This window comes from Delphinus delphis, chromosome 19 (genome assembly GCF_949987515.2).
Source record: "Delphinus delphis chromosome 19, mDelDel1.2, whole genome shotgun sequence".
Classification (NCBI taxonomy): Eukaryota; Metazoa; Chordata; class Mammalia; order Artiodactyla; family Delphinidae; genus Delphinus; species Delphinus delphis.
Window position 1 is genome coordinate 26,547,698 of NC_082701.1, and position 27,794 is coordinate 26,575,491.

Below are 27,794 nucleotides of genomic sequence, written 5' to 3' on the forward strand. Positions count from 1 at the left end.
CAGATATATTTATTAAAAATAATGCTAATATAGTCCTGGGGCACACTGATTCCAACAGAGTGTTTGCAGATTCCATTATAATTAACAGCTAAATAATAAAGGCTTGTTTTTTAACTTACAGAGTCACTAAATAATAGGAGGAAAGGAAAGAGGGCTGATCCAGTAGAGACTGACACTGGTATCAATGTTCCCTAAGCATTTGTTTGGTCGGCAGCCTTGGGCAAAGCTTGTATCTAAAGGGTTAATCGGGGCCCAAAGTGATTTTTTGCACTGAGCTCCTCCCATGATGCCAAAAGGCATGGGATTGAGAATAGAGCAGAACCAGTTTATTAAACTGTTCAAATTGTTAAAAAGGATTAAAAGCCAGTTAAAGATTTTCATAAACACTATTCCAAAATGTTAGTTTTAAAAATGTCAGTAGCCATGTAAGCATTCCCCTTACGTTCCTCCCCTCCCTCCTTTCTCTCTTAAGATAGACATGAACACCCAGTGTAAAAAACACTTCAGGGAGAACCAAAAGTCAACCGTTTGGAAAGAAAGGTGAAGAGGGGAGCAGACGCGTGCAGCAGATGCTGGTACTGCTCAAGGGGCTGCTGATGCAGGCTTTGGTGACTTATATCCCCCAGTAAGGCATCAGGTGTCGGGACTCCTTCTCGTAAACGTCTGGAACTATGCCATAAGGTGTCTGTACCATTTTAACTGTCGACTTCCCAAAGAGCTGGCGCTCGTAGTCTATCAGCTGCCTCCAGAAGCCCACGTTGGGCCTGATGACGGGCCTCCGGGCTTTCACCCAGGTGTACGCCTCCAGCAGGCACACGTTGTGGTATTTCATCAGGTATGCGATGCAGAGCGTGGCCGAGCGGCTGACCCCTGCAGCACAGTGCACCAAGGTGGCCCCGTGTTTCCTGCTCACGCTGTGGATCTTGTCAGCCACGGTGTCAAAGTAGAGTCCAATGGGGGCATGAGGCATGTCAGCCAGAGGCACTTTAACATATTCAAACTGGGGCCAGTTGAAATTGGGGATCTCGATGGTAGCATTAACAATGCAGGTGATGCCACGAGCCTGGAGGAGGTGCCGGTTGGAGGCTATACTGCCTCTGCCCAGGAAGAGCGAGGAAGTGATTTGAGCAATGCCTCCTATGTCTCCCTCAGAAATCATCCGAGGGGCCATGAGAGTCCGTGGTAGCGTGCTGTGACCTCTGGAGCTCATGAAGACGCCAGCAGTCACACTTGCATCATTGGAAGTAAGACCAGAGTGTTTTGTTTTCCTCCACCAAGGAACTGGAAATTACAGTCACTTTCCTGCAAAATACAGGTATATATCAGTACTTTAAATGCTACTGATTCATCACAGCCTTCTGCAGTGTTTGTGGAATGGGAAGGTAAAAGGATTAGAAATGCTTATTTTCTATAATAGTGTGTGCTTTCCAGGACGTAGACAAATCATTTTCATCGATTAACAGTTAGGAAAAGTAGTCTAAGATGCCAATATGCAAAACCAATGTAAAAGTCAGCACTCTGGTGATTTTTTTTTTTTTTTAAAGGCACTAAATAGAAAGTCATCCTATTTTAGGAAAAGTTAAAGACAGAAAGAAGCCCAACTACTCCCTGAACAACAACCTTGCAGGGTCTTGCTCTTATTGAAGGGAGTGGTGTTCCCTGGTAATCAGGAAGAAATCAGAACTTGTGATCCTTTCTGTGGCCATGTTCTTTCATATACTTCTCTTGCCTACCTCCACATCCATGATGGCCATATTCTCCTAAACCTAAATCTAGACATAGAGATCGTACATAGATTATACTTACAAAGTATAAAAACGATATCGCTTTAGGTAATACATCCAATGCGTGGCCTTTGCAGACTAAAGAGATACTGAATTGGGTCAGTTACAGAAAAGCCAGGACATATGGTCACCTTAGCCCTTTATAATTTAAAAAACAGCTAACTATCATATTTGTGACATCTGAATACCTGTGCTATGTCATTTCCGTGGAAACAATCCTAGGCAATTTGAAGGCCATGGTCTCAAAAATTCATTCGTCTAAGTTAATGAGCATTTTAGCTGACCTGACCCTGGGTGTGGCTAAATTACTTCACCTTCCTCAGCCAATTCTAAGCTCCAAGATGTATCCCACTGGCTTAAGATGTATTGGAATTAAAATTTAACATTTGAACATCTATATTCTTTCATTAGTACAGTAGTTATTATAAAAGACATTCAATATTATATAATCTCTATGTAGTCTTTCATACCACTTTATAGTCTGTGCCCTCTGAGAAGTGTGCTTATCCCCACCCAGGGTACCGTAGGGATGCCCACGGTGATTTCAGTTAGACAAGAACATCCCCGGTTCCACAGACCGGTGATGCTGGGACTACTCACTTGAGGAGTCTGATTACTCTGGAGTCCTGCGTCTGCAAAGTCCTAAGTGAGTGAGTGCTGATGAGAGTGGATACAACTCAGATCTGCAGAAAGACAGAGGCAAGAATATGGTCAATCAGGAAGTTCAAAAGAATTCCTCCTGGGTTTTGTTTGTTTGTTTGTTTACAGTACGCGGGCCTCTCACTGCTGCGGCGCACAAGCTCCTGAGGCGCAGGCTCAGCGGCCATGGCTCACGGGCCCAGCCAATCCACGGCACGCGGGATCCTCCCGGACCGGGGCACAAACCCGCAACCCGTGCATCGGCAGGCGGACTCTCAACCACTGCGCCACCAGGGAAGCCCTCCTCCTGGGTTTTTACTACGAAATTGGGTTTGACTGGAATAAATCTAGGAAGTGGAAAGCATGTTAAATATATCTCCATGTGCCTGTAAAGAATGTGCCAGTAAGAAATATCAACCCAAGTCTCAGATTTCTGTTAATGACACACAACCCACGGTGTGAAAAATATTAAGTGCTGTTTTGGCCACAACCGAGATGAATTTGAGAGGAGATTCAGAGACTACAACATGCTGAAATGTAAGGCTCTGCTCACGGGGCCAGCAAGAGATGCAGAGCAAGCTGGACTCTCTTCCCTGTGCCCACAGTCCACCTGGCAGTGTGGGACTGTCTGCAGCGTGCTAGATGCTACAGTGGGCGCAGCAGCCAGCCAGCTTTGCGAAGAGCCGTGCTGCAGAGGTGGCTGCAGCTCTGAACGTCAACTACAGGAGGTGCTGGTGGTGGACAGCAATTTGAAATTGCTTTCATTTTGTATTCTCTTCCAGGTTGGCCCTCTTATTTACTCATTTATGTAACGATATGAACACCAATCAGTATCATTAAAAATGTGTTCCTTCCCCAGTGGCATGCAAATCAATGAAGTTAGAACACACCCTCACAAAACATAACTCAAAATGGCTTAAAGACTTAAATATAAGACATGACACCATAAAACTCCTAGAAGAGAACACAGGCAAAAACATTCTCTGACATAAATTGTACCGCTGTTCTCTTAGGTCAGGCTCCCAAGGCAACAGAAATCAAACAAAACCATAAACAAAACAAAACGACAACCTACAGACTGGGAGGAAATATTTGCCAATGATGCCACTGACAAGGGCCTAATTTCCAGTATATACAAACGGCTTATACGACTCAACAGCAAAAACACAACACAATTGAAAAATGGGCAGAAGACCTAAATAGACTGCTCCAAAGAAATACGGACGGCCCATAAGCACATGAAAAGATGCACAACATCGCTAATCATTACAGAAATACAAATCAAAACTACAGTGAGGTACCACCTCACACCAGTCAGAATGGCCATCATCAAAAAGTCTACAAACAATAAATGCTGGAGAGGGTGTGGAGAAAAGGGAACCCTCTTCCACTGCTGGTGGGAATGTAAACTGGTGCAGCCACTGTGGAGAACAGTGTGGAGGTTCCTCAAAAAACTGGAAATAGAGTTGCCATATGACCCTGCAATCCCACTCCTGGGCATATACCCAGACAAAACTATAATTTGAAAAGATACATGTACCCCTATGTTCATAGCAGCACTATTTACAATAGCCAAGACACGGAAACAGTCTAAATGTCTATCGACAGATGAATGCATAAAGATGCGATACATATATACAGTGGAATACTACTCAGCCATAAAAAAAGAATGAAGTAATGCTATTTGCAGCAACATGGATGGACCTAGAGATTCTCATTCTAAGCGAAGTCAGAAAGAGAAAGACAAATACCATATGATATCACTTATATGTGGAATCTAAAATACAACACAAATGAGCATATCTACAAAACAGACTTACAGACATAGAGAGAAGACTTGTGGTTGCCAAAGAGGGGTAGAGGGGAAGGATTGGGAGTTGGGGATTAGCAGATGCAAAGTACTATATACAGGATGGATAAACAATGAGTTCCTACTGTGTAGCACAGGGAGCTATATTCAATATCCTGTGATAAACCATAATGGAAAAGAATATATATAATTGAAAAAAGAAGTGTTCCTCCCCCGTATGTCCCTCTGCCTTTCCCACGTAACCACTGCACTTAAATTTTCATTTTTTTACAGCTCTGTTGAGACACAGCTGACATACAATTTGATGTACAACTTGATGAGGTTTAACATATGTATACACTCAAGACACCATGACCTCAAAATGATAAACATATCCGTCACCCCCAGAATTTCCTCATGCTCCTTTATAATTCATCCCTCCCTCACCCTCTAGCCCCATTCCCAAGCAACCACTGATCTGCTGTCACTACAGTTTACATTTTCTAGACTTTTATACAATGGAATCATACAATGTAGGGTTTTTCTGTTTGGTCTGACTTTTCACTCAGCATAATTATTTTCACATTCATCCACGAAGCTGTGTCTATCAACAGGTCATTCCTTTTTATTGCTGACTAGTATTCCATTGTGCAGATACAACATGGTTTATCTCTTCACCTACTGATGGAAATGGGTTGTTTCTAGTTTTAGACTAGTACAAGTAAAGTTGATGTAAACACTCATGTGTAAGTGTGCATATATGCCTTCCTTTCTCTTAAATACCTAGGAGTGGAAGGGCTGAGCCCTATGACGTGCATATTTAACATTTTTAAATAGTTTTTAAAAAATAGTTATAGCTTGCAACCTAAGAGGCAGGCTTCTAATTAAACACACATATAAGGGTCTACTGTAATCCTCTCCAGAGACCTCACAGGGCAGGCACTGTCTTTGTGCTGTCCCTCTGCTGTGTTCCAGAGCACCAGTGTTTCTCAGAGAGTAGCTTCTATGTGTGTCTGGTGCCCTGGCTTTTGTGGCTGCCACCCAGGGGACACCTCTTGATCACCCAGCTCTGGGGGCAAACACAGTTCTTGGCTGGCTACCAACCCTGGGGCACAACACAGCCAGCCAACTGAAACACACCCTCAGTCTTTCTGTGAAAGAGGCCTATTTGCTTTTCCTGGAGCTTCAGCCTAAGGGGCCAGCTTCTGCTTTGGCACACTCTGGGGACAGAAGCCAGTGGATGCCATCTGTGTGTTCACCCTCTGCCTCACTCCAAGTCTCTGGTATCTTCCAGAAAGGAACTTGTATACTCATCTGGTATCCTGATTTTTGTCACTGCTGCCCAAGGGACACCTCTAGATCACCTGGCTCTGGCAGACAGTGGGACTTACTGCTAGTCATCCCACAAGACTGTATATTTACATACTTTAAAAGCTGGTGACTGAGACCCTTCCCTATAGAATACTGACAGGTCTGGACCCACCTGCAACTACTGGAAGCCACTAAAAATAAAATAGTCTGGACAATCACAAAGGTTTGAGAGACAACCAAGATTAAGGCAGGGCTGAATGGTAAGATTCATCTCCTACACAAGGTCACTCCTCCAAGACTGGGAGAGGTGGCTCTTTTATCTAATGCACAGAAACCAACAGGGAGAGTCTAAAATTAAGATGAAAAAGTAGAGGAATATGCTCCAAATGAAAGAACAAGATAAAACCTCAGAAAAAGTCGTTAATGAAATGGAGATAAGTGATTGACCTGTTAAAAAGAGTTCAAAATCATGGTCATAAAGATGCTCACTTAACTCGAGAAAAGAATGGATGAACACAGAACTTCAACAAAGAGACAGAAAATATAAGGAAGTATGAAAAAAGTCACAGAGCTGAAAAATACACTAGAGGGGTTCAACAGCAGAGTAGATGACAGCATAAAAAGGATCAGTGAACCTGAACACAGGGCAGTAAAACTCAAACCACTGGAGCAGTAAAAAGAAAAGAATGAAAAAAGTGAAGATTGCTTAAGAGACTTATGGGATAACATCAAGCAAACCAACATTTACATTATAGGGGTCTGAAAGAGAAGAAAGAGAGAGAGAAAAGGGATAAAAACGTCCCTGACCTAAGGAAGGAAACAGACATCCAGATCCAGGAAGCCCAGAGAGTTCCAAATAAACCAAACCCCAAAGATACCCACACCAAGACACATTATAATTAAACTGTTCAAAGTAAAAACACAAGAGAATTTTAAAAGCCAGAAGAATACAACTAGTTATGTACAAGAGAACCCCCATAAGACTATCAGCAAGTTTTTCAGCAGAAACTTTGCAGGTCAGAAGGGAGTGGCATGATATATTCAAGGTGTTGAAAGAAAAAACTTCCAGACAAAAATACCAGCAAAGGTGTCATTCAGAATTTAGAGTTTTCCAGACAAGCAAAAGTTAAACTGGCCTTACAAGAATGAACGCAACTTTTTAAAGCTGAAAATAAAGGCCACTAATTAGTAACAGGAAAACATATGGAAGCATAAGTCTCACTGATAGAGGTAACTATAGTACACTTTAGAAAAATATAATGTAAAGGTGGTATGAATTAATTACTCATACAGCTAGTATGGAGATTAAAAGATATAGTAGTAAAAGTATAATAATTAAGGGATATACAAGATAAAATGGTGTAAAATGTGACATAAAAAACAAAAATGTGGGGGATGGAGGAGTAAAAATGTTGTGCTTTAGAATGAGTTTAAACGTAGACTGTTATAAGTTGTTATGTGTAAGCCTCATGGTAATCACAAAGCAAAAACCTATAGCAGATTCACAAAAGATCTAAGAAGAGAAGAATCTAAGCATACCACAAAGAAAATCATCAAACCACAAAGTAGCAGAGCAAGAGAAGAAAGGGACAGAGGAATTACAAAACATCCAGAAAACAACCAAATGGCAGTCAATAATTACTTTAAATGTAAATGGACTAAATTCTGCAATCAAAAGACAGAAAGGGCCTGAATGGATTAAAAAAAAAAAGAGACATGCTGCCTACCTCAGATGTAAGGACACACACAGACTGAAAATGAAAGGATGGAAAAAGATATTCCATGCAAATGAAAACCAAAAGAAAGCTGGGGTAGCTATAATTAGACAAAATAGACTTTAAAATAAAGAGACAAGGGCATTACATGATGATAAATGGGGTCAATCCAACAAGAGGATATAACAGTTGTAAATATTTATGCATCCGACATAGAAGCATCTAAATATATAAAGCAATATTAGGACTTCCCTGGAGGTCCAGTGGTTAAGACTCTGTGCTCCCAGTGCAGGGGGCATGGGTTTGATCCCTGGTCAGGGAACTAGGTTCCCACATGCTAAGATCCTGCATGCTGCACCACACAGCCAAAATTTTAAAAAACTAAATTAATTAAAGCAATACTAACAGACCTCAAGGGAGAAACAGACAACAGTACAATAATATGGGACTTTAATACCCCATTTTCATCAATGCATAGACCATCCAGACAGAGTATCAGTAAGGACACATCAGCTTTAAACTACACATTAGACCGGGTAGACTTAACGTATATATACAGAACACTTCATCCAAAAGCAAGAGAATACACATTCGTCTCAAGTGCACATGGAACAATCTCTAGGACATATATTAGGCCACAAAACAAGCCTTAATAAACTTAAGAAGATTGAAATCACATCAAGCATCTTTTCGAACCACAACAGTCTGAAGCTAGAAATCAATACAAGAAGAAAACTGGAAAATTCACAAATAAGTGGAGATTAAACAACATGTTACTGAACAACCAATGGGTCAGAAAAGAAATCAAAAGAGAAATCAAAAAAATACCTGAGACAAATGAAATTGGAAATACAGCATACCAAAACTTATGGGATACAAGAAAAGCACTTCTAAGAGGGCAGTTCATAATGATAAATGCCTACACATCAAGAAACAAGGAAGATCTCAAATAAAGAACCTAACTTTAGGGACTTCCCTGGTAGCACAGTGGTTAAGAATCTGCCTGCCAATGCAGGGGATACGGGTTCGACCCCTTGTCTGAGAAGATCCCACATGCCGTGGAGCAACTAAGCCTGTGTGCCACAACTACTGAGCCTGCACTCTACAGCCCTCGAGCCACAACTACTGAGCCCACACTCCACAACTACTGAAGCCCGTGCACCTAGAGCCCGTGCTCTGCAACGAGAAACCACCACAATGGGAAACCCACACACAACGAAGAGTAGCCCCCGCTCACCGCAACTAGAGAAAGCCCACACACAGCAATGAAGACCCAACGCAGCCAAAAATAAATTCTTTTTTTTAAAAAAAGAGCATAACTTTACACTTCAAGGAACTAGAAAAAGAACAAACAAAAACCCAAGTCAGTAAAAGGAAGGAAATAACAAAGATCAGAAGGAAAATAGAGACTAAAAAGACAACACTATAGAAAAGATCAATGAAACTAAGCGAAACTCTTTGAAAAGATAAAATTGGCAAACCTTTAGCTAGACTCAAAAAAAAAAAAGACAAGAGGACTCAAAATCAGAAGTGAAGGAAGAAATTTTTACAACTGATACTACAGAAATACGAAGGATCATAAGAGACTACTGTTAACAATTATACACCAAGGCTGAATCATGAAGAAAATCTGAAGACCAATAACTAGGAAGAACATTGACTCCATAATCAAAAACCCCTCAACAAACAAAAGTACAGGACACAGTCAGCTTTTCTAGTGAATTCAACCAAACATTTAAATAATACATACTAGGGACTTCCCTGGTGGTCCAGTGGTTAAGACTCTGTGCTCCCAAGGCAGGGGCCCTGGGTTCAATCCCTGGTCTAGAACTAGATCCCGTATTCCTCAGCTAAGAGCCTACACAACGAAGATCCCATGTGCTGCAACTAAGACCCAGCACAGCCAAATAAATTTTTTAAAAAAAGAAAATACATACCAATCCTTAAACTCTTCCAAAACACAGAAGAGGAGCAAACACTTCCAAACTCATCCTACAAGGCCAGCATTACATTACTACCAAAACCAGACAAGGGCACCACAAGAAAAAAAAATTACAGGCCAATATCTCTGATAAACATAATGGAAAAATCCTCAACAAAATAGCAGCAAACTAAATTCAACAATATACTAAAAGGATCATACACCATGATCTGGTGGAATTTATCCCATGGATGCAAGGATGGTACAACATCTGCAAATTAATCAGTGTGGTACACCACACTAAGAAAAGGATAAAAATCACACGATCATCTCAATAGGTACAGAAAAAGCATCTGACAAAATACAACATCCCTTTATGATAAAAACTCTTAACAAAGCAGGTATAGAGAGAACATACCGCAACATAATAACGGCCATATATGACAAGTCCACAGCTAACAACATATTCAGTGATGAAAAGCTGAAAGCTTTTCCTCTAAGATCAGGAAAGAGACTGGGATGCCCCTTCCTGCCAGTTTTATTCAACATGGTATTAGAAGTCCTAGCCAGAGCAATTAGGCAAGAAAAAGAAATAAAAAGCATTCAGATCAGAAAGGAAGAAGTAAAACTGTCACTATTTGCAGATGACATATTATATATAGAAAACCCTAAAGACTGGACACACACAAAAAAAGTTAGAACTAATCAATGAGTTCAGTAAAGTAGTATACAAAATCAATATACAGAAATCGTTGCATTTCTATAGACTAATAGTGAACTATCAGAAAGAGAAATTAAGAAAACAATTCCATTTAAAACTGCATCAGGGGGCTTCCCTGGTGGCACAGTGGTTGAGAGTCCACCTGCCGATGCAGGGGACACGGGTTCGTGCCCCGGTCTCCGAAGATCCCACATGCCGCGGAGCAGCTAGGCCCATGAGCCATGGCCGTTGAGCCTGCACGCCCGGAGCCTGTGCTCCGCAACGGGAGTGGCCACAACAGTGAGAGGTCCGAGTACCACAAAAAAAAAAAAAAAAAACTGCATCAGGAAAAATAAAATATTTAAGGAATAAATTTGACCAAGGAAGTGAAAGACCTGTATACTGAAAACTGTAAGACATTTATAAAAGAAACTGAAGAACACACAAATAAATAGAAAGATATATTTGGTGCTCATGAACTGGATTAATATTGTTACAGTGTCCATAATACCCAAAGCAATCTACAGATTCTGTGCAATCCCTATAAAATTTCTATCAAAATTATCAAATGCCTATCAAATGGCATTTTCACAGAAATAAACAATCATAAAATTTGTATGGAAACAAAAAGTCCCTGAATAGCCAAAGCAATCTTGAGAAAAAAGAACAAAGCTGGGGGGCATCACACACCCTGATTTCAAACTATATTACAAAGCTATAGTAATCAAAACAGTATGACATCAGCATAAAAAAAGACACATAGATCAATGAAACGGAATAGAGCCCAGAAATAAACCCATGTATATATGGTCAATTAATTTACAACAAAGGAATCAAGAATATACAATGGGGAAAGGACAGCTTCTTCAATAAATGGTGTTGGGAAAACTGAACACCACAAAAGAATGAAACTGGACCACTATCTTATACCATACAAAAAAAACCTCAAAGTGTATTAAAGAGTTGAATGTTAAGACCTGAAACCATAAAACTCCTAGAATAAAACATAGGAGGTGATAAGCTCCTTCACACTGGTCTTGGTGGTGATTTTTTGGATGCGGCAACAAAAGCAAAAATAAAAATGTAGGACTAAATCAAACTAAAAAGCCTTTGCTTTTGTTTAGGAAACTAAACAAATGAAAAGACAACCTATGGAATGGGAGAAAATATTTGCAAATGATATGAACAATAGGGGTTAACATCCAAAATACATAAACAGTGTGTATAATTCAATAGCAAAAAAGAAACCCCAAACAATCTGATTTAAAAATGGGCAGAGGATCTGAATAGACATTTTCCCAAAGAAGAAATGCAGATGGTCAACAGGTACATGAAAAGGTATTCAACATCACTAATCATCAGGGAAATGCAAATCAAAACCACAATGAGATATCACTTCACTCACACCTGTTATAATGGCTATTATTGAAAAGACAAGAAATAAAAAGTGTTAGCAAGGATGTGGAGAAAAAGGAACCCTTGTGCACTGTTTATGGGAATGTAAATTGGTGCAGCCACTACAGAAAACAGTATGGAGAGTCCTTGAAAAGTTAAAAATAGAATTACCATATGATCTAGCAATTCCATTTCTGGGTATTTATCCAACAAAAACACTAACTCGAGAAGATATATGCATCCCCATGTTCACTGCCAAGACACGGAAACAACCTAAGTGTCCATGGATGGATGAACGGATAAAGAAAATTTGGTATATATACACACCATGGAATATTAATCAGCCATAAAAAAGAAGGAAATCTTGCCACTTACAACAACACAGATCTTGAGGGCACTATGCTAAGTGAAGTAAGTCAGAGAAAGACAAATACTGTATAGCATCAGTTATACATGGAATCTTTAAAAACAAAAAGCTCATAGATATAAAGAACAGATTGTTGGCTGTCAGAGGTGGGGACTAAATGGGTGAACAAGGTTAAAAGATACAAACTTCCAGTTATAAAGTAAGTCATGGGAATGTGATGTACAGCATGGTGACTATAGTTAATACTGTACTACATATTTGAAAGTTGCTAAGAGAGCAACTTAATCTTAAAAGTTCTCATCACAGGAAAAAAATTCTGTTAACTATGTATGGTGACAGACGTTAACTAGACTTACCATGATGATCATTTTGCAATATACACAAATATTGAATCATTATGTTGTGCACCTGAAACTGACACAATGTTCTATATCAATTATACCTCAATTTAAAAAATTAAAATAATTCCAGCTTTATGCTGCAGTGGTTCTCACACTTGGCCTGCATCAGAATCACCTGGAGGGCTTGTTAAAACAGATTGCTATGCCCCGCCCCCAGAGTTTCTGGTTTAGTAGTTCTGGAGATGGGCTCTAGAGCTGCCACTTATTTCCCACGTGATGCTGATGCTGCTGGTCAGAGGACACACTTTGAGAACCGCTGCAGAGGTGGATGCTGTGGTGTGCCACCCAGATTCCCCTTCAAGACTGAGGCACTCAGAATGCAGGTGCCGACGGATCACAAGTCTCTCCCCAGAAACCGCCCGTGCCTGAAGGGAGCTGCCTTGCCCAAGCTTACCACCCCCCTCGTTTGGGGACCACACCTGCTGACCAATGATACAGAGGTACACAGACGTATATAGGTGAAACTGCATCATGAAGACGAACAAGGAAGTAGTCGCATAAGGAAATGCATGCGGATGTGAGGGTCAGATATGCATGGAAACAGGCAGAACTTTAAAAGAACAGCCTGTCCTGCAGCAGAGCACATTCTCATGCCACTTCCAAGTCTTTCCCTGGCAGAATCCTAAGAGTTTAAAAAGCAAAGTCACCGTGGTAATAAACACACAAAGTTAGGCTTTTGAACTGCTGGTGATAACTCCATCCTCAATGTGGAAGATGCTAATCAAATTTCCAACCAGGTTATCTAGTTACTGTCTAATTAAGAGGAACTCAGTCTCGTGGTCTCCCAAATAATTATACTTTTGGGAAAACCACTTGCCCTCCTGAGGCATGTGTCCCAGGCTCACTGGCCTTTTCAGCAGAAAGGTCTTCATCAAGGGCCATGGGTAAGTGATGGGTGGGCTGAAAGCCTAGCTTACTCAGTTAACTCCCATTCGTCAGGCAGTGATAGGGTACTTGGTGCTGCAGGGAAAGGAACGCAGATTGTGAGTCCTCAGGGCAGAATCCAAGTGAGACAGACATGATGCTCCCTCCCTGCTGCTGCTAGTCAGTCTCGTGCCAAAAACCTGTTTAAAATGCCAAAGCTGAGTCCAAGGTTTAGAAAAACAACTTCTGCCAGAGAGCACTCAGAGGGCACAGATGCTCCTCTGACCAACACTCCCGACCCCTTTTACAGATCGAAAAATACAAGGTTCAGAAAGGGGGAGATGATTTCAACTTGGAGAAGACAAGTCACAGGGCCAAGAGAAGATCCAAGGTGTCTGGATCCCTTGCTCAAGCCCACACACAGCTTCTCTGTGCCTGTGCGGGGGTGGCTGTGGCCTCACTACCTGCCCTACAGGACTCCCGCCCCACCAGCACCTTCAGTGCACGAGGGGCCTTAGATCTGCCTAAGCAGGACATGTTCAAATGCTACACACAGAGAAGAATGACCCCAAATGGGCTGCCCCAGTTTCTCCTATTGCCCAGAAGAGGGAAATACTGCCACAGACAGGTACACCTTTCAGGACCCAGAACGCTCTCCTGATAGCAGGGGGACCTCAGCAAGGAGCAGCCCCAGAGCAGGCACAACAGGAAGCCCTAGTTTGCTTCATTTCTAAGATTAGCAGATTCTGATCATAATGAAAAAAAGAAAACATGCATATTACATCACAGGTGTGTCAAAATCAACTTAATAAATGTGTACAGGAAAACGGAGAAGGATATCTATTAGGAGAGTAAAAGACTGACCATGTTTGAGGGACCAATGATTGCAAGATGCCTTCTGAGTGACAGCACCACTCCCATTGCAGCACACTGGTCTCTGGGACAAGGATGACCAGAGAGAACACCAAGGAGTGTCCATGTCGCTGTCCATGGTGTTCAACTCAGCCCTCCCAAGCTGCTCTGGCAGCTGCATTTACTTCTTGGAGGGAAAAATGCTTTCCTGGCCAGGGGAATGGGGGTGGGGTGAGGTGAAAGACAAAAAAGAGGAGGTGTCCTAAACCAACCCCAGAGAGGTGTTTTTGTTGTTGTTGTTTAACAAGTTATAAGAAATGTCAGGAATGATGCTGGTCTCTTTGAATAACGAACATCAAAGTGCTAAATGCTAATAAGTAAAATGCAGAATTAGTGTCTACCCAGTGGGCCTGTAATCTCAATAATGCATTAAGCTATTAACAACAGCCTGCTCCCTGCACTGGAGAGCTCCTGGAATGTGGCACCAGCGTCTATACCGGCAGCAGATGCAGAATTGCTACCTGGTGTCACAGCCTATTCAGAGCATCCGTCCCACTGCCACAGAAGCTACTTTTTTTTTTTTTTTTAATGACAAAAATCACTAGAATCAGGAGTTAAAGAACTGAAATTCTATCTACTGCTTTTTCTCCTCATGTTGAATAAGCAGAAAAATGGCCACAGTGGTGCTAGAGATGACCATGTAAAATGATCTAAGATATTTTTAGCTTTAGGGATTTCAGAGGTTTCCAGTATATACTGGAGGCCTACATTGTTTTTATTTTTTAATACATGAAAAGCCTACGTAATCACATTTTCTTTTTCCATTGAAGTAAATGTTTATCTAGTTCTTTCAAAAAAAAACACTCTTAAAAAAAAAAAACTCTTAAAGTCACCCTTTTTAAAAGAGAGGTAGGCTTCCCTGGTGGTGCAGTGGTTAAGAATCTGCCTGCCAATGCAGGGGACACGGGTTCAGCCCTGGTCCACAACTATGAGCCTGCACGCCACAACTACTGAGCCCGCGTGCCACAACTACTGAAGCCCACACACCTAGAGCCCATGCTCCACAACAAGACACCACAATGAGACGCCCGCACACCACAACGGAGAGTAGCCCCCACTCGCCACAACTAGAGAAAGCCCACGCACAGCAACAAAGACCCAACGCGGCCAAAAATAAATTCATTTTAAAAATAATAATAAAAAATAATTAAAAAATAAAAGAGGCATTTTAGCCTACATTGTTGTAAATAAATACTACTTTTCTCATTACATTTCGTTATTAAATCAGAAATGTGTTCCACTGGGGAAAGAAGTTAAAATACTCTTAAAAATAAAAATCACAGTGTGGCAAAATTCAAGGGAAAAAACTTTCTGACAAAACATTAAGAATAGGGACGTCCCAGGCTTCCCTGGTGGTGCAGTGGTTGAGAGTCCGCCTGCCAATGCAGGAGATACGGGTTCGTGCCCCGGTCCAGGAAGATCCCACATGCCGTGGAGCAACTAGGCCCGTGAGCCATGGCCGCTGAGCCTGCACATCCGGAGCCTGTGCTCCGCAACAGGAGAGTCCACAACAGTGAGAGGCCCACGTACCGCAAAAAAAAAAAAAAAAAGAATAGGGACGTCCCTTGTGGTGCAGTGGTTAAGAATCTGCCTGCCAATGCAGGGGACACGAGTTCGAGCCCTGGTCCAAGAAGATCCCACATGCCGCGGAGCAACTAAGCCCATGCACCACAACTACTGAGCCTGCGCTCTAGAGCCCGCAAGCCACAACTAGTGAGCCCACGTGCCACAACAACTGAAGTCCACATGCCTAGAACCCTTGCTCCACAACAAGAGAAGCCACCGCAATGAGAAGCCTGCACACCACAATGAAGAGTAGCCCCCTCTCCCCGCAACTAGAGAAAGCCTGCACGCAGCAACGAAGACCCAATGCAGCCAAAAATAAGTAAATTTATATTTAAAAAATTAAGAATGAAATTCAAATACTGAGTTATATTCATGTTAAAATAAAATGAAATAAAAGATATTCACAAATTGTTCTCAGTTAATCTGGAAAGCTTTAATAATTTGCTGAAACACCTCAACATCTTACATTTGGAGAAGGGGTTGTTTTTGCTTTTCCCACCATATAATTTAACTGATAAGATGGCTGGGAAGAGGATAAATACACATAATACACATAGAACTAAAGAATCTGAGAATCACCATTTTAGTTTGGCCACCGATATTCCCCCAGTGTGTAGCTGTAGAGCAACTGCCTGTGTAGTCGTGACCTGGCTGACACCTTGATATCCTCATGTGGACCACTAGCCCATGAACTGAGCCTAACAAAGGCTGATCATTTTAAGACACTAGCCAGCTGCTGGATGGAGAATATACCACAGTCCAAAGGAGGACACAGGCAGTCCACTTGATGAGAGCAAGGAAAAAAAGCATGCTAATAGTGACAGAGATGCACATTCTTTAGAAGTTTAGTTCCATACGATAAATTCATCGATTCTCATGTTGGAAACAGAATAAGTAGAGAAAAGAGACTATAAATAACTATCTATAAAAGGTGAACATATGCATTTATTTGGGTATCAAGGGGCAATCTGTTTACATTTGGAATTGAGTTTTTTAGTCTGGTCCTCATCCACCTTGGTGTTTAAGTTACTTGTCACTCATTCACACAACAGTACTTACTGAGTTCATGCCACGTGTTCAACACTATTCTAAGTGCTGTTGGGGACTGTGGCAGAATGTATTGGCGAAAAATGGCCATAACAATACCCTGCACCCCCCATGACCTTCTTACAACGTGACCAACTCAACCAAAAGAGAACAGTAGAAATGACGCTTCAGAGGCTAGATCATAAACATGTCAAACACCTCTCCCTAGTCTCTTGAGACTTGCTCTTGGAACCCAGCTGCCATGCTGTGAGGCAGCCCAAAGAAGCTGGGCAGAGTCACCATGTGGAGAGGTCATATGTGGGTGTTACAGCCAGCAGCCCAGCGGAGATCCCAGCTGACAGCCAGGATCAACTACTAAATATGTGAGTCAAGACACTTCAGTGATTCTAGCTCCCAGCCATTAAGTCACCCCCAGACACTGTGGAGCAAAGACAAGTTGTCCCCACTACAGGAGGTTCAAATTCTTGACCTACAGGAATCTGTGAGCAAACACAGATTCCTGTAGGTCAAGAATAAAAATGATTTTTATACCACTGAGTTTTGAAATGGTGTGCTATGCAGCAACAGTCACTAGAACAGGGATATAAAGTAACAGAAGACATCACCCTGTGCTAGGATTTTATCATCTTCAAGAGACGACACAAGATACACATATAAAACAGATGAGGACTTCCCTGGTGGTACAGTGGTTAAGAACCCGCCTGCCAATGCAGGGGACACGGGTTCAAGCCCTGGTCCTGGAAGATCCCACATGCCGTGGAGCAACTAAGCCCACGCGCCATAACTGCTGAGCCTGTGCTCTAGAGCCCACGAGCCACAACTACTGAGCCCGCATGCCACAACTACTGAAGCCCGCATGCCTAGAGCCTGCGCTCTTCAACAAAGAGAAGCCACCGCAATGAGAAGCCCGTGAACCACAACAAAGAGTAGACCCCGCTCGCCGCAACTAGAGAAAGCCCGCGCACAGCAACGAAGACCCAATGCAGGCAAAAATAAATAAATATTTTTAAAAATGAATAAAACAGATGAATAACAATTAGAGATAGACTAACAATGAGCGAATCAAATGAGTGGTGCAAACAGCAGGTGCTGCAGTAATGCAGAGAAGGCACAGGGTTAAGACAAAGTAAAACAGTCAGTGGTGCTGAAAACCTGGGTTGTTTGTTTCTTGGGGAAGTGTCTCATAGATTACACTATCATGCTTTTTCTCCAATCCATTTAAAACATGCTGCCATTCTTGCCTTGCAAGAGCCTCCTTATTTTTGAGATTCCAAATGAAGAACACCAGCCTTTTTCTATAGCCCCTCACTACTCACAAAGTGTGGTCCAAGGCCCAGCAGCATCAACCTGGAGCTTGAATGAAATGCAGAATCTCAGGCCCCATCCCAGACCTCCAGAATCAGACGCCACCGCTTAACAAGATCCCAGGTGATCTGTTTACACATTAAAGGGTGAGAGACACAGCTCACATTAATCTGCCTCGGTCTGTCCCACTGGACTTGCTGAAGCCAACTCGAGCGCCTGTTTTGTTTAAGCCACACGAGCATGCTCAGCCTCTCACAGATCAGCGTCATTCTGCTGTCATGGTTCCCAGATGAGGAATCAGAGGTAAATGGAGGTTAAGAGGCTTTTCCAGACTCTACACAGAAAATGAGTAACCCCACTGGGACCAGAACCCCTTCTCCATGAGTTGTCCATTTGTTGATTAGTCATACAATCTGACCACAACAGATCAACTGATCTAAGGACTACCAAAATGTACACTTCACTGGGGAAGAAAATAAAAACTGAAGAGACAGAAATTAAGGAACATAAATTTAGTCTGTACTTTATCTATAATCTGGATATTCATCTAAAAAATCCTAAACTGCTAAGTGGTATGAGATGGTCTTTGGGTGTGAAAAGTCTGATCATCCTGAACCCAGAAAATGCTTGCAAAATTCCACAATCACATTTAAGCTTGTTTGGTGACAACTGGAAACTAATTTGTGCCACAGCCTATACAAATCATACTTTTAAATCTTCAAAGAGTAAGTGGTAAAAATTAAACATGAATCACAGACTCCTGGCTAAGTGGTGAACTTTGATTTGTATAGGTCAGAACATCTAGACCCAGAGTACTTAAAAAAAATCACGTCAGCAATTAAACCCATGGCACGTATAAGTTTGCCTCAAAATTGCGAAAGTCACTACTGCCCTCTGAAAAGCAGAATCATGAAATCTCAGGACCTTTCATAAAGAAGATCTCAGTCCTTAGAAGTTCATTATTACTTTAAGGGAGACAAAAACGAATTTATAAATTAGAATAAAGTTCACAGGACTAAGACCTCAATGGTGAACAGTTGAGCACTCCTTGAGCATCTAACCATTTGATGTCTCACTAGATATATCAACATTTTTAAAATTCAAGCAGTGAGCCTCAGCCTTCTCCCTGCAGGGCTTCTATATCATACCTCTGGCCGCTTCCACATTTTTGGTGCTTTTACACCAAATTAACCTCATTTGTAAACTACTGATGAATTAACTTCCCATTTTTCTTTATAAACCAAAGGCATCTATAATCATCTATGAGAGTTTCTGAGCAGAATAAGATAACCAGGTAAGTCTCTTGCATTAGCTGGATGCTGCATACCCCTATCCTTGCTGAGGGACAGCAGGCCTCCCGAATTCTGAGGGCAACTGGGTGTATCTGAGCCTCCCTGGAGCAAAGGAAGGAATCAAGTTTTTAGCTAAATAGGAGTCAAAGAACATAGCATCCTGAAGTTATTCCCTTGGCTTTAACTGTCTCCTAAAGAAATAGTCTTATACAAAGAGATAATACACATAGTTCTTTGTAGATTATACTACTAATTACTAGTCATATGCTAAACGAGAATGCAATGGTCTCTGAACCTCATTCTACTCTTGGTCAAATCAGGGGCCGACAAACTATGGCAGGCGGGCCATGTCTGCTTGGCCACCTGTTTCCGTACAGCCCATGAGAGAAGAATGGTTTATACATTTTTAAATGGTTAAAAGAGAATTCAAAAGAAGAACACTGTTTCATGGCACATAAAAATTGTATGAGATTAAAATTTCAGTGTTCATAAATGAAGTTTTACTGGAGCACAGCCGTGCTCATTTGTTACACATTAACTGTGGCATTTTCATGCTACAAAGGCAAGCTTAAAAAGGCAAGTTAAATAGTTGCAACAGAAACTGTGGACTTCCCTGGTGGCGCAGTGGTTAAGAATCCACCTGCCGATGCAGGAGACACGGGTTCGAGCCCTGGTCTGGGAAGATCCCACATGCCGTGAAGCAACTAAGCCCATGAGCCACAACTACTGAGCCTGGGCTCTAGAGCCCGCGTGCCACAACTGCTGAAGCCCCCACGCCTAGAGCCCGTGCTCCTAACGGGAAGCCACCACAATAAGAAGCCCGCGCACCACAACGAAGAGTAGCTCCCGCTCACTGCAACCAGAGAAAAGCCCGCGTGCAGCAATGAAGACCCAATGCAGCCAAAAATAAAATAAGTTAAAAAACAAAAAAACTGTATGGCCCACAAGCCTAAAATATTTACTACCTGACCCTTCACAGAAAAACATTTGCCAACCACTAGTTGAAATTATGTTATAAAGCCATCATAGTATATGGCAAAGGAATATTTTTCCAAGCGGTTCTAAGGACCCTGCATGAGAATCCTGCATGAGAATCACTGGGCTGCTGGTCAGAAGGCTCTGTGGCTCTATCTGCCACATCACTGTTTACCAGTTAACAGAAGCAACACCCTCTTGTTCAAGAGTCTTCTCCTGTGGCTCTGCAAACTCAAAGACCTAAGGAGTCAAAAAGGCCTGCCATGCTCCACTGATGCTGAAACTGTTCTGGGACAAGGCACCAAGCAGTTGCATATAAATTTCAGAAGGGCCTTTTTGTCCACTGAGACCTCCAGATGGCAGGGGAAAGCTGACCAAACTGGATAGGAGGTTACTCTCTGTCAGGGTAAAAGCAAGAATGGGAAGTGCTGAGGTGAGCGGGGAGGGCCATGGGCTGCACGTAACAGGACACGGCCGTAACCTTGGCACCAGGGCTCCCCGCTCTTCCCTGCAACAGGTGGAAAACAAAGCTCCTCTGTAAATTACAGCCTTTGGAAAAGGATACCACGAAACAAAATTTCTCCCCCCATCACTCAGATTAAGACGTTCTGACACTACTTTTCATCCTCCTACTATGGGTATGTTTTCTTAAAAACTTCTAATTTATACATATGTAGTTTTTAAAATTATGGTTATTTTAGAGAATCTGAAAAAAAAACCTTTAGTATATGAGTAAAAAAGTATTCATGATTTGTAAAGACTGAAAATAGAGCAATTTAGCCATTTTCCAAGATGCCTTACAGAAGAAATTTAAAGGAATTACAAATCTCACGTTCTTTGGACTACTGTTCTTCTATCAGCCCTCCAACTAAGAAAAAGATCTACTTAAGGGTGGGTTTTTTTTTCAGATGCTAATTTATCTTATTATTCAGAGATAATTTAATGATGACAGTTGAAAGGTGTTTTCTAAACGTACAGAATTGTATTTCTGCCCTTAGGATAGAAAGAGACTGTTAGCAGATAACACCAGGCACAGTAGATGCTCAACAAACACCTGAACTTAATAATTTAATAGCTGTCCTGACCTGACCTTCCCATCCCTCCCTATCCTCTCTCCCTTCCTCTTTCTCTTTCCCTCCCTCCCTCTCTCTCTCTCTCACACACACCCCAGCTTTAAATCCAGCTAGCAACACCAAACACAGGCAATTAAAGTTACCCTGGCAACTGTCTACTCAGAAAGCAGGAACTCTCTATCAAACCCGGTACTACCTCTACTGTCGAGTATAAAGGAAGACTTGGAGAAAAGGACACTTCAAAGATTGTAAAAGAAGCATTTATTCCTGTAGCAAAGAAGCTGTGGTTCCTTTGGAATTGCCAAGGAATTCCTGTGCTGGTGCCTCTAAGGGATCTGCATGTGTACACAATCATGTGAGTACCGGTCCTTAGAGGGTATTTTCACAAGTACTGGCCTGGGTTCCTGCACACATCACACACTAAAGCCAGCACTGCCGGCCTGCACATTCAGAGCTGGGCACAAGGCAAGTATTCTCCAGCACAATGCAAATCACCACATCAAGGCATCTGGTGGCCCAAGAGGTAAAATTCTTCCAAAATCTTTAAAACTTCCAGGTACTAGACATTTTAATTTTTAATACTTCATTTTGCATATTTAAATTTCTCTATAACTACACATCTGTTTAAAAAAACAAAATCAATGGAAGGATTCTATTGGGTACCCGTCAGCCACATAGAGTGGAAAACCATCTCTGGCTTTCGGTGGTATGTAGTCCAAACCATACAAACTTAAGTGTATAAAAATACAGTGGCACATGAAGGGCCAGAGGTCAAGCCACCTAGGTGAAATTTATTCATTCATTCAAGAAATAGCCAGACAGGGCTTCCCTGGTGGCGCAGTGGTTGAGAGTCCGCCTGCCGACGCAGGGGACACGGGTTCGTGCCCCGGTCCGGGAGGATCCCACATGCCGCAGAGCGGCTGGGCCCGTGAGCCATGGCCGCTGAGCCTGCGCGTCCGGAGCCTGTGCTCCACGACGGGAGAGGCCACAGCAGTGACAGGCCCGCGTACCACCAAAAAAAAAAAAAAGAAGGAATAGCCAGACATGTTGTGGTTAAACAGCAAGTACAGTGGATTATAAATTCAAGGCTGACACCACTGGAGGAATTGGTACAACCGCTTTGGAAAATAGGCATCAGCTAGTAAAGCTGAGGATATGCACATCTATGACCAGCAGTATTCATAACTGCCCTGGGCCAGAAACAACCCAGATGTCCATCAACAGCGGAAGACAAATAGATAGCCTGTGGTATATGCATACAAATATGAACTAATTACAGTTACAGGTAACAACATGGATAAATCTTAAAAACCATAAATGCTGTAAGAATTTGAACCAAAAAATTATATATGTGTGTATATACATATATGTATAAATACCCACACTTACATACATATACAGATATATGATGTTGACCCCCCCCAAAAATGGATTTACAAGAATACCTACACTAATTCCATTTGCATAAAAGTGAAAAACAGGCAAAATGAAACTATACTGTTTAGGGTTAGTATTTAGGTGATAAAGCCTGTAGAAAAGAAAGGAAATGACTTTCACAAAAATGAAGCTATTTACTGGCTGGGTTACCTCTGGGGTAAGGAGAGAGGTGGTCATTGGGAAAGAGTGGGAAGAGGGTACTTCTTAACCTGCAAGATGGTTACAGCTGTTTTCTTTAAAATAATTAAGTTATCCATTTATGTTTTATACCCTTTTCTGTGTGTTATAATTCACAATAAAAAAAGTTAAATAAATACAATGTTGGTTTCCAGTAATTCAGAACCCTTACAATTCTGGCCTATCTGGGGAAAGAACACTTCCTCTCTGAATATCATTACTGGCCTGTCAGCTTCATGAGGCAAGGACCTTATTTGCCTTCTACCCCAGTAGTCAGCACTGAACCTTTCGCATGGCAAAAGTCTCAATAAATGTCTATCTATAAACACTTTTTTTTTGGCTGGGCTGCACGGCTTGTGGGATCTTAGTTTCCCAACAAGGGATCAAACCGAACCCGAGCCCTCGGCAGCGCAGAGTCCTAACCACTGGACCACCAGAAACCCATACACTCTTGATGTGAATTTTGTTTTAACCCACCTCTCTTCTGAAATTACTGATTTGAACTGTGCCCACATTAACATTTCCCTTTCTGTCTTCACCCCAGTCAGGCTTTCATAAATAACTAAAGCTACCATCTTAAATATTCGCTCTGTAAGTTTATACTTAGGTGCTGTTGCTTTAGCAACTCTCCCTGCTTTCCACTCCCTTTTATGCCTCCTCACAAACAAAGAAAAGACGAATACAGTAGATTTTTGTTTTTAATGGGGGAAGTTTTCATTTGCAACCAAGAGTAACGCCAAGGTTCTTAATGATTTAACTGTTTTGAAGTTAAGAAGGGGTCATTTCTGCATTGCCTGGAGAAATACTACCATGCTATCAGGGTTAATACAACTTTACGACCAGCTCTATTTAAAACACATGCTACCTGTTCTAGACAGAAACCCAGTCTCTATAAACAGGATTGGTTAATTTTATAATAGTCTATTTCAATTTAAAAAGTCACTCAGGAAAAAAATAAGCTAGAGGTTTTCAGACTATGCAAACCAGAAAAAAAAATCACTTTGTGCAAACAGACATTTATGAAAATGCTTAGAAAAGTCTAAAAGAATACACACAGACCAATAAAGATACACGCAGCAGTTACTTTTGGGACAGATGCTCAAAAGAAGGTTTTAATCTTATCTGTGAAGTTTTAATATTTTTCCAAACAGAGAATGATTAATTCTTGGTATTGGGAAAAAGTATTTGTAATCCACCTCGCCTTAAAATAAAATCCCAATTGCTAAAGAACCTACCAAACACAGTTCCTTCCCTAAGGAGCAACATTTTAAAATGCTAAAGTTTTAAAGGATTTCCTGTACTTACACACCTGGCCAATTTTTTTATGGTAAGAATATAGATTTATACCATTATATTAAAGAATATTACACAAATCATACCTGCATTCAACCAATGTGAGAGATTTCAGCTAAGAACACAGCATAGATACGTTGGACACTAACGTTAAAAAGCCTTCGAATGAAGTAAACTGTCTCCCATTTTATGGGGGAAAGCCAAAAATATCAAGCATCTACCTCTCCTCCCCCAAGCGTCAGAAGATGAGTCAGAGCTGGAGGCAGGAGTAGGGCCCATGTGTCAAGCCGCCTGTGCAGGGCTCCTTCCTTCCTCCACCAGGCAACCCTCTGCTCCCACCCACGTCGGGGTCCCTGCCTCAGCCTGTCCCTGATGTGAATTCTCAGGTGCCTCTGGTGAAGATGAGGCAGTTATTCATTCTGGGGGCTCCTCCTTCCCTGCATTTCTAAAGGGAACTTGAGAATGGGGGCCTTTAAGAGTCCACAACAAGTTAACAGTCACCAAATGCAGCTCCTGGAAGTGGAGCTTCCAGATACACTCACACAACTTTGCAAAGAATACAGCACCTTTGTTCCCCTCATTTTACAGACTAGGAAACACGCAGAGAGCAGCTGTGACTTGTTCAGTATCACTTAACTTTGTGACAGAGCTGAGTCCCAAGCGTGGAGCTGCTGGCAGCCCCATCCCGTGACTTGTAACTGATCTGTACAGTCTCAGGGAGTACGTTCCAACATTCCATGACATTTCTGAGTGGCCTCATGGACTAGGAATTCCAGGAACTCTGGTCCATATTCCTTTCAGGTGAGTAAAGAATCAGGACTTGTCGTTTTGCCTCCGTTTTCAAATCCGTAAAATGGGACGTAATGCTTTCTACTTACCTCTCTCAAAAACTACATTGAACAGCTAGTTAACACGTGCTAAACGCCCTGAGGTCTTGCTGGATGAAAAGCACAAGGCACTTAAAAAAAAAAAAAATCCCTACACAGTAGAACTGCATTTTTAAGTCACTCCTCCTTCCCTTGCCTCTGGGATGCCCAGTTACCATAACACTGGCTGGCACCACTGGAAACATCCACCTAAATAAAATATCGTTATACAATCCACTTAAGGCAACTACATACAGCATGCAACTCCTCTCGCACACAAACAACGACTCAACTTCGCTGTGGAGCAAGGGTACTTAGGAGAAATAAAAAGACATGTTAGCACTGTGCTCACCAATCCACCACCGTAGAGAAATACTCAAGTTGAATACTTGGCATTGCTGAAAGTCAAGTTGCTTCTACCAACGCACCAGAAACCTTTGGAAGACGCAAAAAGCCGCCGACGCTCCCGTGGCTCGGAGCGGGCGAATGGTGGCGACGGGGTGAGGAGGCAGAGAGGCCATGGCTGGACCGCAGAGCAGAGGGGTCAGGGAGGGGGAGGGGAACAGAAAGGATGCTCGCGAAGGAACCAGAGGGCTGGGACCCCGGCCCAGGCGTCGCCGCAGTGGGGAAGCAGCCGGGGTGGCGGGGCGGGGGGCGGGGAATGCGCGCCGAGAGCCGGCGAGGCAGGGTCGGGCGGTGAGGAGGGGGCGCTGCGTTGGGCGCCGGGCCTCTCCTCTCCCCGCCGCCCAAAGGATGCGAGAACCGCCCGAGAGCAGGTGGGGGACGCCGGCACAAAGTTTCCAGAGACCACGTTCGCGCAGGCCCTCGGCCATCCGGTCCGGCCAGGGCCCCGGGGCCCGGTCGGCGCCAAGTCCCGCCCGCCCGCTGCCCCCTGCCCGAGCCCGCGGGCCCCATACCGGCTCGCCCGGGCTCGCAGCTGACGCTCTTCCCTCCTGCGCTGCTCCCGGCTTCTGCCGGTTATCCGCCGCGCGCACGCCCCTCCTTCTCCCCTCCGCCCGCGCCCGGGGCGGGCCGCGCGCACGCTCCCTGCGCCCCACCGCCCTCTCCCCAGGCGGGGCGGGCGCTCCGGGCGGGGGCGGGGCCTCGGCGCTAGAGGCAAGCTGCGCGTAGCGGGGCAAGCCGGGGGGCACGCGCGGAGCTGCGGACGGCGCGCGTGCGCATTGTGCCCTCCGCCGCCGAGCGGGGAGTCCGGGGCGCGACCCCGGCTCGCACCGCCCCAGCTGCAGCGGCAGACCTCTGCTCAGGGGGCTCTTGTTGTGTCCTCATCTGTGTCTCAACATACGCCCCCGCTCCTTCCCCACTTCAGCGTCTACCTACAAACTGGGTTTGGGCGTGGGTGCAGGGATGATGAACTAGGGTACTTTCTGGATGTGAGAGGGTTAAAGGCAAGAAAGCAATACAAATGTAAAGGGTGTGAAGAGTGCAATTAGTGACTAATCTCCGCCTCTCCCCCCACCCCACCACCACCTTCGGTCCTGCAAGGGAGAGCCCAGGAGCTGGGACCAAAGAGTGAAGGGGAAATAAATCTCATGGCAACTGTTGGATGAATTTTGCTTGGGCAGGTATGGGCAGTTTCTAACGACTGTGGGAAGCTGTGTTGTCTGAGACTCAGAAGTAGCTATAGATATGGCCATCTTCTGCCTGCCCCGAGACCATCATAAACCACAGGTGCCACCTGAGTTTCAAAACACCAGGTCCACAGCCTATGCCTCCAAGGCAGAACTGTAGGGTCTCCGGAGCCCAGGCTGAACGCATGGATTCGTGAAAGGCTTATTTGCTGTGTCACGCTGAGGGTATTTTTTTTTTTTAAGAAGATGTTGGGGGTAGGAGTTTATTAATTATTTTTGCTGTGTTGGGTCTTCGTTTCTGTGCGAGGGCTTTCTTTAGTTGTGGTTAAGCAGGGGCCACTCTTCACCGCGGTGCGCGGGCCTCACACTATCGCGGCCTCTCTTGTTGTGGAGCATAGGCTCCGGACGCTCAGGCTCAGCGGCCATGGCTCACGGGCCCAGCCGCTCCGCGGCATGTGGGATCTTCCCGGACCGGGGCACGAACCCGCGTTCTCTGCATCGGCAGGCGGACTCCCAACCACTGCGCCACCAGGGAAGCCCGAGGGTCTTTTTTTAAATGTAGGTTTGTCCATCTATAACATGAGTAGATGCAAAGCGGACTTTTTTCAGCACAATCTTGCCCTGTAAACAACTTTCTCGAGGCTCTGCAGTGAGTCTAACACCTAAGAGTCCCGACTCCACGCCCAACCCTTTGCTCACCAGCCCCAGCTACGCATCGTTGTAAATCATTGGCATCAGAACAGCTGAACACTCAAACGAGTAATCATAGTTTTAGGGGGAAGGATTGGTGAGGGAAGTAAAAACAGCGCTTTGGGTTTATATCCCACCCCGCCACATCCCCCCGCATCTTCAACCACAAGCTTTGGGGATTTTTCATGCTTTCTGGTCTCCAACCGGATTCCGAGTCATCCCGTGGGTACAGGAATATCTAAAAGTTCTGTCTGCTTCCCAGACAAAAATATAACATCAAAGCCATTTTAGTGATAATCCTAAGGGAGTTGAAAAGGCCTAGAATGGAGAGATTTTGTTTATTTTTCCCTTCATAAAGAGAGAATCAAAGCTTTAAAATTAAGCAAAATTAATCTTTCTGCGAGAGAACAACGCAGAATCTGATTCAGGATAACACATTAGGAGTTCAATCTTGCCTGGGAAAGGCATCTTCCCAGCGCCAAATTGCTCCACCATCAATTTATCTAGTGACTTATTTTTGACATGCCAATACCAAAATAGCAAAATCTCTAATAGAAACGATTGTATGCCGCTTTATTTCTGTTTCTCCCCGACCCCCCCCCCCCACCAAGTCTTCCTTCAGTCAATTCAATGACTCAGCAGCACAAAAGATACATCCCTCTTCAGATTCAAGCTTATTTGTTACA

General features: G+C 43.4%; 1 protein-coding gene across 1 annotated transcript; it reads right to left on the reverse strand.

Annotated features, from left to right (window-relative positions):
* Positions 1-25,855, reverse strand: DUSP14 (dual specificity phosphatase 14). The gene is made up of 3 exons (XM_059998526.1): positions 25,747-25,855; positions 2,385-2,467; positions 1-1,302 (listed from the first exon to the last, which is right to left on the reverse strand). Exon 3 carries the CDS (start codon positions 1,208-1,210, stop codon positions 614-616), a length of 597 nt encoding a protein of 198 aa, XP_059854509.1. The 5' UTR covers positions 1,211-1,302; positions 2,385-2,467; positions 25,747-25,855; the 3' UTR covers positions 1-613.
* Between the last annotated feature and the right edge of the window lie 1,939 nt (positions 25,856-27,794).